Genomic DNA, 13,941 nt, shown 5'->3' with positions numbered 1-13,941 from the left:
TATTTTTCTCTATATACCTTATCATACCCAGATACAAATGGAAATGGATAATTATTTCAATACATTTTTTTGGCTAAGTTAAGAAATATATTGGATATCTATTTTTCTCAATTCCTGGCAGAGATAGTTTTAATTGTATCAAATTCCAGGACCAAAAATCCCTCCAATTTCAACAGTTCTAGTAAATTATTTATATAACACATTTCCATTACTATTTTGCCAGCGCTTATCATGCTTTTTCAATAGGATTCTCAGTTTCTGTTCCCCACTTGATTAGAAAAATGGGTCTGATATTTAGTAATGAAATCAACCATATCCAAAGTGTAAATGAAATTTTAGACCAATCCTTAATGGTAATTCACAGGTTTGCTATGTTTCAGTTTTAAATGTTAAAATAACCCAAGTTCTTTAATACACCTAAAACGACCTTTGGTTTGATGACACTTTAGCACTGTAGAGTCTGAAAATAATGTCTAATTTTTTCCCTCCTAAGCTAAAATCAAAGTATACTTCATGTCAAATAATTCAGTCACTTACATAACTCTTCCTGTGCTTCTCCTTCGAATCTGGATGCCAAAAGGATTTTCCTTGATTTCAACATCATAAAGTCTATTTTCATAAGTACTTATTGGTGTAGTTGGAATGTTTAATGGTACTGGAACTTCGTATCTCTTATTTTGGGGATCATAAATCTATCACAGAGAAATAATGACAACAGATATGTTTTGTTCTTATTGCTGACATATTGTGTACATATTATTAAATAATTTAAATAATGGTTCAAACAAGAATATTTAGAATTCTTATTTATATAATTCCTAATTCAGTCTCCATGGCCCATATATCTATATAGAATTCCAGATGCATACATCGACATGTAATGGAATCAAATTATGTACTGCATTTTATCTGTTTTAATGTTTTATAATTTATTTTTCCATACAATGAGAAATTTTCAAAAACATAACTTTTAGAGCTAACATTCTCTTATATTGGATATACAAAGTTATTTACCATCTAATGATTAGACAAAAAATTGTTTCAATATTTTTGCTATTATGTATGATCTTACAATGAATGCTAATGCTAATTTATGTTCATTTATGTCTTTCCCCAGTACATTACTTAGAAGTGAAGGTATTAGGTCAGAGTATACTAACATTTGTAGGATCTATGATATCTGTTGGTAAACTGTTTTCCAGAATTAGTGTACTAATTAATACTCTCACCCAAATGCATTCTTTAATACTATTTTATGTTAAATTAAAAAGCATTTTTATTTCTAAAATTGTTATTTATTTTCTTGCTGATGAGGATAAACCTTTTGCTACATGATTATTCAACATTTAGTTTTCCTATTCTTTGTATCTGGCTTTGTTCTTTTCATTTTTATAAGTGTATTTTAACATTTTGTTCCAAATTTTATTTCTTCTTCTGTTGAATGTCTGCTTTTGAGGTCTTAATATTTTTCATGATTGTATGAGTTGAAATTGTTTTCCATTTGTCATATATGTGTCAGATACTTATCCATTTTTTGTTTGCCTTCTAATTGTCTCTGGTGTTTATTGATGTTGAAATATTTTAAATTTTTATGTAATACAAGATAGATTTTTATCCATGGGATTTTTCCTTTGTATCTGTAATTTGAAAGTCCTTTACTAGGCAGATACAAGATAAATATGCAGCTAATTTTTTTTATCTGGGCTTATGTTTGATTTATTTTATGTGTAAACATATATATTTATTAAAAATAATATATATTACATCTCCTATGACATCCTTTTTTCAATAAACTATCAGGTATTTCTACCTGCAGCTCCATAGTGTTTTAATTTTGTACATTTTAGCATCTTCACTTGTTTTTAAGTTTTAACTATTGCCATTGTCATGTTTATTTTACTTAAAGGTTATTCTATTAAGTCTCAAAGAATATTTTACCAAGAGTCTATGGAAATACTTTAGAAGCAACAATTGATCTAAAATTACTTAACTTTAAAGCAATTCAGTTGGATTTTTTTCTTTGGATTTTTTTGGTACTTATTTAATACCTATCAACATTTTTTAATAGTTTTTTTTTCTTACAAACAGTCAAATTATCCCTATGATTTTTGATATTTTTGTTGTTTGTTGGACTGATTTTCTCATTTGATTTTGCAAATGGGATCTGCCAACATTTCAGCTTTTAAATGGTGAGTAATTGTCTACAGTAAAACATTTTTTGCAGATAACTATTTTATATCCAGTAATTTTGCTGATCTTTCTTACCATTTCTAATAGTTTTCTCAGTGGATTTCCTCAGAGCTCTTAAGTAAAACATAATTGCTAAGTGTAACTATTGAAAGAAATTCTCTCTTGTATTTCTTATTGCACTGGTCAGAAAATTCATATCACTACTTAAAAACAATGGAAAACAGTAAGCATCCTGTTGCATTTTTTTTTTCTGAATCATTTATTTTAATAGGACAACCAATATAGTCCAATTCTAAGTGATTAGTTGATTTATCAAGAATTAAATAATTTTAAAAAAACACCACTATCTGCCTAATTATTCTCAAGTTAGCAAAAAATGAAAAGTTTTATTTATTGTGCATCTAGCTATAAGCTCTGTAGCAAAAAAAGCTTTATTTTTATAGAAACAAAATGTCATCAACCCAATTAATAATCCTTAATATTACATTAAAAATCCAAGCACCTAACCTATTTAAAGATCTCTTGCCTTGAGAGATGAATCATCCATTGTAATAGTTTATAAATGATACCTTAAACTGCAGCATATCATCTTTGTGATATTTCACCTCTACACGAAGAGCTGGGATGGGATCAGAAGGTAGCTTTGTTCGAGCATTTACAGTATTTAGCTGGAGGTCAGCTGTTATACCCACTGATGAGTACTGAGTTGAATGGACTAAATAAGAGTTGTCTTCTTTAGGAAAGTAACATTCAGGTGCTTTGGATCCGAAAGGAGCCTAAAAACAATACATGTTCATTGCCAGAAAATGTAAGCACTGTAATATTTAAATAAAAAAATAAAGTAGACATGTTTAATTACATGTTGTATGACTTACACTTTTTATTGTTTAATGCTAAAATGAAACTGCAGTCATAACACAAAATATTTATTATACAACATGACACACTATGTACTAAAATGTTAAATAGAATATTTGTATTTTGACCCTAAAGATAGGCCAGTAGAGCAGAACAATCAAATGCCACAATTTTTCAACTCAGAATATAGAATAACTGTTTTGCCTTTGAAAGTAATTAAGTGTATTACTCATAAATTTTGATCCCATGCTTGTTTTTACACTTAGTATGGATTATTGCCATTTTTATCTGTGAAATGTCTCTACAACAAACCTAGAAGGTCATGAAGTTAAAGTTCTTTTCTTTCAGTTCAAATCAAACTGTATGATGCCTTATTTCATGACTGGGCTTTATATTGGTTAATTACATCCTGACCAGTATTTAAAATAGGAACTACAATCAAAGATCAGAGCTTTTGTATAGCGGTGGAAGCTAGGATCTCTGAAAAAGAATGATACATTATGGCACTGATGCCTGGTTGCCTCACCACAATCCATTCTATCATCTTCTTATTTATGAAATTAATATATTGTTGGGAGGAGCAATATGCCCACCTACATTTCCCAGTCTCTTTTAAGGAAGTTGTATGTGACCCCCCTCCCCGTCACCTCCCAGCCCCAACACAGACCTTTGTAAAAGAAAAGGGTATAAGCTGATTAAGTTACGATGCTCTTTGGCCTTCTACCTTCCAGGCCTGGAATGCATATTTAATGGCATAATAAAACTTTGAGGATGAAAGACAAATGATAAATAGGAGACACATGACATTGAGGTAACAGAATATTAGGCCTGGAATTCGTTTTTTGGTTTTTTTTTGTAAGAAAAAAGTAAATCTTATTTTGTTTAACCAAATCAAATTTTATGTTTCCAATACTCTCAGCTTCAAGCAGTCCTTAACTGATGGGAATACTACAGTACTCATTCCAAATGCATGAAATTGAGTGCCAGTGGAACCAGGAAAAGGACAGACTTAAGAAAATTGCAAAGTCGGCATATATCGCCCTCGTAGCTACCTTTCTGCCCATTATTTCTTTCCCGTTATCATTTTATAAGTATTCTTATTTATCTTTCTTGATAGTTTATCAGCATTGATATTTTTAGTTAGGATGAAAATAATCTTACTCGTTAAATGTGGAAACTGTATAACTGCTATAGGCTAAGTAGTCAATAGATAATTCCTTAAAAATTTGTCTTACCCAAGTAATATCTAACTGATTAAATTTAAAAAGCATCATTGTATTTTCTCTCTCTTTCTAAATGTTCAAACTTGCTCTTTTCCATACATCTATATGTTTGAGAAGTAGTTATCTCTTGTAATATCATTTCTGAGATTTTTAAATCGAAGGTTTTTAGATGGCATTAGAGCAATAGAAACCTTACAGTTAATGTGATCTGATGTCAGCTTTAGTACAAATGTGAAATTAGGTGAATACAGGGATGATATTGAAGAATCAGAGAGATACTGGGAAGTTCTAAATAAAATTTTTCTAAAATTATCAATATTTAGGAAGTATCAACAATTCTTTGCTATATTAAACCTTCAAAAAGATTAACTTTTTTTCTTTAGTGTGTTTTCCTATCAGAATAGGTAAATTAAGGGTCATGTGCTGAGTGACCACGACCAGAGTAACCACACAACTGTAATTTAACCCTCACTCCTTGATATCATCACCTCCTTCCTCAACAAGCTTCTTTCTTTTCCAAATCACCCTTTTTCATATAATCTCAATCCCTATGCCCCTCACTTGCATTCTTGTGCTCAGTTGCAGAACAACAATACTGGAAAAAAAACCTATCCTCAACGTTCTCAGTACCTGCAGTAGTGTGGCTGAATGTGGCTTGAAAAATGCATACAATCATGCAGACTGCTTTCCCTTTATGTAATCATGAAAGTTAGAGTTTGTCCAAAAGATCCAATCATACTGTATTTGCCTAGTTCATTCATTTTTGGGTAACATTTTCTTTCTTCTCCAACAACAAAAAGTCTTCCCTATTCTCATCATCCCTTAATGATTTTCTTAGTTATTGTAGTATGAAAAGGAAAACAATCAGAACAAAAGTCAGAGCAAAACACCACATCTACCCACCCATTTCTTTATCTCCTGTTACAAAATATGTACTGCTTGTGCTTCTATCTAAGTTCTAAAGTGAACCATGTCATGTGTGCACCCAATCCCATGTCTTCTTGCCAACAGACATTTCTTCTGCAAGTCTTAACTCTCCTGCATCACTAATGTTCCATTCACTAGAGGTTATTCTCAATGGAAAAAACCAATTTTATTTCTCCCATCTTAAGAGAAACTGTCACCTCATTTATTTCTCCAACTACTGCTCTATTCTTCATGCTTTCCTTAGGGTAAAATACAAAAGGTTCACCATACTCATTAGCTCCAATTTGTCTCTTCATTCTCAGTTGAATCTCATTCTCAATCTGACCAGGCTTTTACTCCCATGACTCCATCAATATTTCTCTCATAAAAGTTACCAAAGACTTCCATGTTGCCAAATAATAAATGTTAGCTTCCAGTTCTTATCTTATTGATTTATAAGCATAATTTGCACAGTTGATAATTTTCTGTCTTGAAATGCCGTGTTCACTTTGCTTCCAGGAACCAACATTTTCTTTGCTTTCAACCTATTTCTTTAACAATTTGTTCTCAATTGTTTTGGTTCCTTATCATTTGCTTGAGGCTGAATATTGGATGACTCAGGGTTTAGTTTTTGAACTTTTCCCCTTTTCTATCCAAGCTCATTCCTTTCATGATGTCATCCTATTACATGACTTTCAATGCTGTATATATGTTGAATCTAAATTTTTTATCTTACCAGTGATATAAAATGTTCAATTTCCTTGGTTTATATCTCACAATTGAAAAATTGTACTTGGATTTGTATTTGAGCATCTCAACCTTAATTTGTCCAAAACATAACTCTTTCCCTCCATGTTTGTCCCTTCCCACCCCAGTCTGATCTATCTTTGTTACTTCTTTTTTTCCAGTTGTTTAAACCAAGAACTTCAAGTCACTTTTACTCTTCTCTCCTCTCATATTCCACATCCAATCAAGTAACAGCCCTTTATGGCTTTATCTCAAAAACATGCACAAAAGTCAATCACTTATTACTAATTCAACCACTACCACTCTGGCTCGGTCTACCAATACTTTACTTTGATAACTGAAATGCCTCTTTCCTGGTCTCCCTGTCTTAGTCTTCAGTCTGTTCTCATCACAGAAGCCATTATGGTCCCATTAAGATGGAAATTAATCTTCTTATTCATCTTCAAAACTCCCCATTAGCATTCTATTTCACAGTAAAAATAATAATCCTAAAAATGGTCTAAGTGACTGGTCTACATTATCTGTTTCCATATGTCTATAATATCATCTTCTGCTGTTCCTTGCTGTTTGTGGACTATACCAGGTACATTCTTACTTCAGATGTACTTCAGGTTTTTGGTTTTTTTTCCTCTTAAATATTGTTCTTTCTTTTCTTTCCTTCATCTCTTCTAATAAATGCCACCTTCTCAAAGAAACTTTCTCTGTACAATCATTAAAATTACATCATTGCCATTCTCCACCTCCTGCCTTTCCCCTTTCCTGCTTTATCTTTCTCTGTAATACTTATCCAACATAACACATAATTTTTAGATTATTTGTTTTTTTTTTCCACACTAGAATATAAGCTCTTTCAGAGAAGAGGGTTTTTGCTTGTTTTTTTCACCTAGAACAGTGCCTAGAAGATAGTAGTTCTCAAATATTTTTTAAATGAATCAATGAATCAACAGTAAAGTTTAAAGAAACATAAGTTTTATCTGTACCTTAAATCATCATATTTAATGGACTTCTAATGTTAAAGCTTCATTTATTTGACCTAAAAATCTATAAGGTGCTGAACACTAATAGTAGTGGAAAAAATAAATTTTTCACATTTTCTCGTTAGAGGTTATTTGAACTTTAGTACCCATCCTTTAGATTCGTTTTGATAATGGAAATAAATGACCTTGGACTGAATGCAATGGGGGATGGGTATGGAGTTGAATGAAGAGCTGCAATTTAAAGAGAAGATATTGGTGGTATATTGGAAAAATACTTCACTATTTGGCTTTTATTGATTTCAGAATTCTTTCCCTTCCTCACTTCTTTTCTTCAATTCTTCCATAAACGTTCATAATGGTAAAGATTATGCTGCTTTATCAAGCAACGGAGAGGGATGGGGGCGATTTCTCTGGTGGCATAGATTCTATGTAATCCTTAATTTCCTAATTTCAAAAGTCTTGATTTCAAATTTCAGATGCTTCTCTAGATGAATTTAATTTACATGCAGTAGAATTAAAATTAAACTATGTAAAGTTTACATTGACAGCTATGTCACGAATAATTAAAATTCTTATTACCGTTTGCCATAAACAGCCACGATCCTCGCAGCTTTCTTTAGTTGCAGTTCCTGCATCTGGATAACAAGTAAATTTTTCAATTTCCAATAAAGTTTGATCCCATTGAACAGTAAAGTTTCTTCCAAGGTTAAACTTGAGATTATAAATTAGGAGATTCTTTGAAGACAAAAAAAAAAAAACAACATTAAAGAGTATTTGTGACTACTGGACAATTTAAAAATACTTAATATTCATAAAATTCAGCAACCCCACAGAAGTTTTTCAAATCAAATCGTGAATAATTTTAATATAATATTAAACGAAAAGACTAGAAAGGAGAAAAAATGCCATGCCACTGAACTAGCTAGAATCTCAAGACAGGAAAACTGTGAAATTGTAGAATACTGATGAAAAACATTGTCTTGAAATGCAGACATGAGTTCAATTCTCAGTTCTGCCATTTAGTGCTCATGATTCTTTAGGGAAATTGTTTATCCTATTTCATCTTCAATTTCCTCCCCCTGTCAAATGGGGATAAAGATCCCTACTAAAATAGGTTGCTATATAGAAAGAATACATAAAATTTAATACATCTAGCACAATGCCTGGGGCATACTCGGTATGAAATAAATGTTAATTCCCACAAGGAAGAAAAACCGAAGAAAAAATTGACTGCTCCGGTTTATTTGGAAGCTCCCAGAGTCAGAGGAGGAGAATATTTATTTATTTATTTCTGTAGTTTTATCCACTGCTTATAAATATTTGAGAGACAAGTTAGAGGGAAGATAATACGGTATTATACAAAAAGAAAAAAATTAAGAGGATAGAATACACACATTCTATATATGGAGGATATATATATATATATATATATATATATTTATTTACACACACACAGACACAAATTCTAGTACACAGTTATTTCCAGTATTGGAATATTGTAAATTTTTGTTTGGTTATTGTTTATATGCCTTGGGAATAATATGCATAGCTTACTTATTTATATTTAACTTAACTTTAATAATTTAGGAATAAAAATTCATATAAATATCAGTCTAAGCACAGCAGAATTAGAAACATGTATCTACAACTGTGTAAATTTCTACATAAGCATAAAAATAGAAAATATAAACTGAGATTATAAAAACCAAACCAAAATACTTTGTATTATGCCCTCTTGATAATCTTTGTTAGAGTCATAAAGTTCTCAATAAGCCTGTATTATTTAAGTTACACTGATTATTTCTTACAGTCCTAGGAATATATATATATAATGTGTGTGTGTGTGTGTATATATATATATATATATAATGTGTGTATATATATATATACACATTACAGTGTCTTTACTAAATAAAAAAATAGTTAACCAATACATATTCTTATGAAAATTTTTAAGTGAAAAACTCTGAGCCAGAAGGCTTAGGAGTTAGACAGAAATACTCCATAGAAAATGTTCTGTATCGCAATTTAGTACTTATGCTGATATTACTAATAATTAGAATTTTATGAATGGTAGCAAAGCAAATACCAATGAAAATCACTTCCAATGTTTAAATTATTTTTGTCTAACATTTAAAATACATTAATTTATTACCCAATAACATTTATTATTAAATATTACATTTTACAGATGAGGAAGGTGAGATAACAAGAGATTAATTTATTATGCTTAAATGCACTGACTGCAGGGCTGGAATTTCAGCCCAATTCTGCCATTCCTTTTCCCTCTTTAGTACACCTGCTGAAAGAAGCAAAAATTACAGGATAAGAAAAGGATTACTAGAAGGGAAGAGTGTAAACAAAATTTTGGGGAAAAAAAGCACTAGATGTATCAAAGAAGAGAGAGTTCATGAAAGGAGAAGCAGGAAGACTGACTGAAGAAACAGATTAAATCAACACCTTAGAGAAGTCTTAAATGAGAAACTGAAACATGTAGATTTTTATTGTATGCAATAGGTAAGTTACAATTCAGGGTTAGGGAAATGGTATAAAAATATTAGGAAGTCATTCACTGGTGACAGCCAAGATAAAATGAAAGAGAAAGAGAGAATTAGTATGGATTTCCCTTAAGTTTGACATGGTAACATAAATTGAAATGACCAAATATTGGAATGTCAGCAGCAAAAGGGATCGAAAAGAAGGATATATCATGAAGAAAAAAAATCACAAAGTCAAGAGCCTGAATGGTTATACAATGTTAAATTTAACAGTATGTGACAGCTAAAATATCTTAAAAGATTGTATCTTAAAAAGATTACCTGGTTAGAAGCATCATAAGTGAAATTGTAGTGAGCTGTCATTGGTTGATTATCCTCCACCACTGTCACTTCTGTAACAGTGTCTATTAACCCAAGGATTTTTATAGTCTCAAATGCTAAAGTGGTTCCTTCCTGGTATGATGAATGTGTGCATATAATATCTAATTTGTTCTGAAAAAAAGGAATATAATATATCAAGTAGAAAGTCATAGAATACAAATAGCACAAGTGTACATTTATATTGATTAAATCTTACAGTCCTAGAAATATAGAAATTATAGCATATTTACTGAATAAAAAAGTAATTAACCAAACATATTTTTATGAAAATTGCTAAGTGAAAAATTCTAGGCCAGAGGACTTAGGAATTAGACAAAATTCTAATAAAATATTCTATCCTACACATAAATTAGAATTTATTTATTTGATATTTGATATTACTAGTAATTTAGTGTTATTTTGTATTTAGTATTTAATTATAGCATTACTTAGTATTTAATAATATATTATAATAGGAAAAGGACCAATCATTTAACCCTCCATTCTCAACAGCTTTCCACATTCAAGTACCCTATATAAATTATACTTATTAGTTAACTCTTTTCAAATTTTTGGTATACATGTCATTAAATTTTTTTTCAGAGATAATCGAAATTATGCATGATTCAACTCGTGTTTATCCCTTCTCATTCTAGCCCTAACATTAGTGAAGAATAACTTAGCTTTGGCAAAAAAGAATGTATGAAGAAATCCAACATCTACAAAAATCACTGCTACTAATTATTCAAAATTTAACCTTGTGCATAGTTTTACTATTTTCACTCCAAATCCATGACAAAATATTGCAGTGATTGATAAATTAAAACATTTTCAAAAATTATTTTCCTAGGACATGTTGCTTAAATCAGACATAGCGCTACAAGAAGTCTAAATATTTCCGTGAATCAATTTCATTATCAGAAACTCATCTATTATATTCAAATTTTATAAGTTACAGTAATTTATTTATAATTTAGCAATTTAACAGTTCACTGCATTTCTTTGCATCGAATTCTGGAGATAAATGAAACATCTTTCCAAGGAAGGTCCATAATAAAGGCATAACCCAGATATAAACAAGGTATATATTTAACTATGTGTCCAAGGACAATGCTTACATTAGAAACTGAAAATGTATATAAAATGTAGTTGCCATTTTGTATAGTATCTGAAATAGGAAAAAATAAAGTTATCAGAACAAAATGTAATGTTAAATTCTCTGTTTTATTTTTATAGTTATACAACACAGGAAATTTGAAAAAAACAGAAATTACTAAGGAAGCAAATTAAATAGATTATATTTTTAATTATCTTCAAATGAAACAATTTTGGTAGCCTATTTTCTGAGGAATTAAAGATAATGAGTACATATTCGCCTAGTTCGATTTTTCAAATACTGCTAAATATTTATGGAAATTCAGAGAATGCAAAGCTTACAGTAAAATACATATAATTCTAAATTTGTTGTTTTGAATGATATTTTATCTCTTTCTAGTAAACCATATAACATTCAGTTTATCTCAGGAATACAACAATCCACAATTTTCTTTTGCATCTTTCAATTTTTAAAAATTATTTGAAGAAAGAAAGAGTGACTGTGGAGACATATTAAAGATTCAAATAAATTTTAACAAGGAAAATGGAAGAAAACAACTATTTTCTGCATCATATATGTAACAAAACTTTATATCAACATGTTTCTTTAACAGTAAACTAAAGATTATAACTAAAATAATTAGAAAGAAATAAGAGTGAAAAATATAAAGGGAATCCTAGAATTGATGTGCAGTATATTCAGTAACATTAATTTTCTTAAAATCTTAAAACTAAGAAATAAAATTTGAATCAGAATCTGAATTGAAAGTCATTTTATTGTTTGCATGTCTGATTCATTATTCAGAAAATTCTGATTTTTAATTTTTTAACACATGTAAGTATACAGATGTCAGATTGATTAAATCACGACTCGTATTTTTAAACATCTTATATGAAGTAAATTATCAATATACATTTTTGCAAGTAGAAAGAAAGGAATGCATTTGGAATATTTATAAAATTTGAGAAATAATAATAACCTTAGAAGTCCCATGTGCTACAAATAGAGATATTATCTCAACAACATTCTTTAACTGAAAATTATAAAAAATTTAGTTCTGCTGAAATCCACTCTTATAGAATTTCTATGAGGTAAATGCTTGTAACCTATTCTTATGGCAGAGCTCAATCTAGTGTGCTTAGGCTTTGAGAAAGAACAAGAAGGCTGATGTGCTTAAAATGTACAGGGGGACATGGTGACCACTCTATTTCTCGGTAAAGACTGTGGCTCCTAACTGGGTAAAATGGAGAATCATTAGAAGATTTTGAACAGAGGTGTGATGATTTGAGTCATCTTTTAAAAGGATTACTCTATCTGCTAGGTAGTAAATAGAATGTAAAAAGGGACTGCCAAGAGCTTTTGACCTACAGATCTGTTAGGGAGCTACTACAGTAATTAAAATGAAAAGTAGTTACAATAATACTGGAGCTGATGAAAGAACCTGGATCAAGGTGTTACCAAGAGAAACTCCTTGGCTGTGAGAGAAGAGAGTCAACTCTAAAGTTTTTGGCATCTTGTAGAGATGAAATTACCATCAACTGACAAGGGGAAGACAATACATATACATACATACATTATATGGTGGAGCAGATATATTGTCATCATCTATATTTTTATAGACAGATAAGACTTTAAAAAGAACAGGATTTTTTTTTCACAGATTCCATATTTTCAAATGTAAGAGTACATCCATATGTAGTAGACAGCTTCTTGGAGTTAAGTTAGAGATATTTGGATGTTTCATATACTATGTATAAAGGCATATAGGACATTCTTTAATACGTCTGAGAACTAGTGAACTATAATAGAAGCTAAACTATAATTTTTTATACACACATATTTCAAATACATACCTAAAAGCCCTCTATTAAAAGAAGTAAGATTTAAAAATCTAAACCATGAGGATAATTGTAATTGACTAAGTAAATACAAACATAAATTTTCTATGGTGTAATTAGATATTAGTAAAAAAAAATGACTCTTTTTTTAACTTCCTTGGTGTGCTGAATTCTCAAGTTTGGGTCTCATGAAATGAAATTAAAAACACTTAATAATTGAAATAAATTGTGAAATATTTATATGTTAAGATTCTTATCTTAAATAATTTGATAGTAATTAACTTAAGCTTTAATATTGGTTTTCTTTTATAGTAATAAAATTTTAATTTTAATCACTATAATCATTTAAGATAGTTAAAAATATGATGCAATTTACACATCTATGAATTTATTAACTAATTAAAATAATAATCTAATAAATAAAGATATCTATGCTTGTCAAAGACTTTTACAATGAACAAAAAGGCAAAACTAAATATTGTAATTAAATATATATAATTTAAATAACAATGTTAAACTCCATAAAGTAACTTAAAATCCTAAGATAGATAAAAACAGAAATTAAAAATGAAAACTTGTCACATTTTTTAAATGGATGCAACTTTATAATGAAGGCAAAATTTCCCATCATCAAAATGAACATTTAAAAGCATATCACTTTGAGACTTACTTGTAGTTTCTCCATCATCCCAAAAAAAGTCTCCCATTGCTGTGTTATCTTCATCTAGTGCAACTATAAGTCCTAGAGGGTTCATTCGGCTGTTAAGCAAGTTAGGGTGTATATATGATTAAAAATAAATTTGTAATAGTGAAATATCCTATAAATAAATCAATTTCAACAGAATGGATTTGTAGGAGTTCTGCATTCACATGAGAACATTGATATTAATAAAATTCATGTCTATACTTTTTAATAATTTATCAATGAGAAAAATAATTTATATACGTGGAAAATAAATAAAAGGAATAAATATAGTAAATAATATGGAATTTCTTAGAGGCCAAGACATCTGCAAAAATGAAACAATGTGATACTATTTCAATCCAAACAATAAAATTAAATATATCTTATGAATGCTCAATTCAACATGTATTTGGCACATATAAATTAACCTTAAATTATAATGTATCAAGGTTACAAAATAATGAGAAGTATAATATGATAAAATTTTTAAGTGCTAAGTGGAATCTCTAATAATCTTACAAATGAAGCTAACTCTATCATGAGAAATGAAACATATGATTTTT

The 13,941-nt window shown here is 29.6% G+C and overlaps 1 protein-coding gene across 1 annotated transcript in view; it reads right to left on the bottom strand.

Moving 5' to 3' along the window:
- Window positions 1-13,941, bottom strand: part of SI (sucrase-isomaltase) — an 85,388-nt gene that overhangs the window by 35,471 nt on the left and 35,976 nt on the right. Inside the window, exons 22-27 of the mRNA XM_010952066.3 lie at window positions 13,364-13,452; window positions 10,878-10,927; window positions 9,721-9,891; window positions 7,481-7,636; window positions 2,760-2,966; window positions 538-692 (exon numbers count right to left, since the gene is read on the bottom strand). Coding sequence (XP_010950368.2) covers window positions 538-692; window positions 2,760-2,966; window positions 7,481-7,636; window positions 9,721-9,891; window positions 10,878-10,927; window positions 13,364-13,452 — 828 coding nt within the window. The remainder of the gene's footprint in view (window positions 1-537; window positions 693-2,759; window positions 2,967-7,480; window positions 7,637-9,720; window positions 9,892-10,877; window positions 10,928-13,363; window positions 13,453-13,941) is intronic.

This window comes from Camelus bactrianus, chromosome 1 (genome assembly GCF_048773025.1).
Source record: "Camelus bactrianus isolate YW-2024 breed Bactrian camel chromosome 1, ASM4877302v1, whole genome shotgun sequence".
In the NCBI taxonomy this organism is placed as follows: domain Eukaryota; kingdom Metazoa; phylum Chordata; class Mammalia; order Artiodactyla; family Camelidae; genus Camelus; species Camelus bactrianus.
The sequence above is the reverse complement of the archived record's forward strand: the minus strand, read 5'-3'. Positions and strand labels throughout refer to the sequence as shown.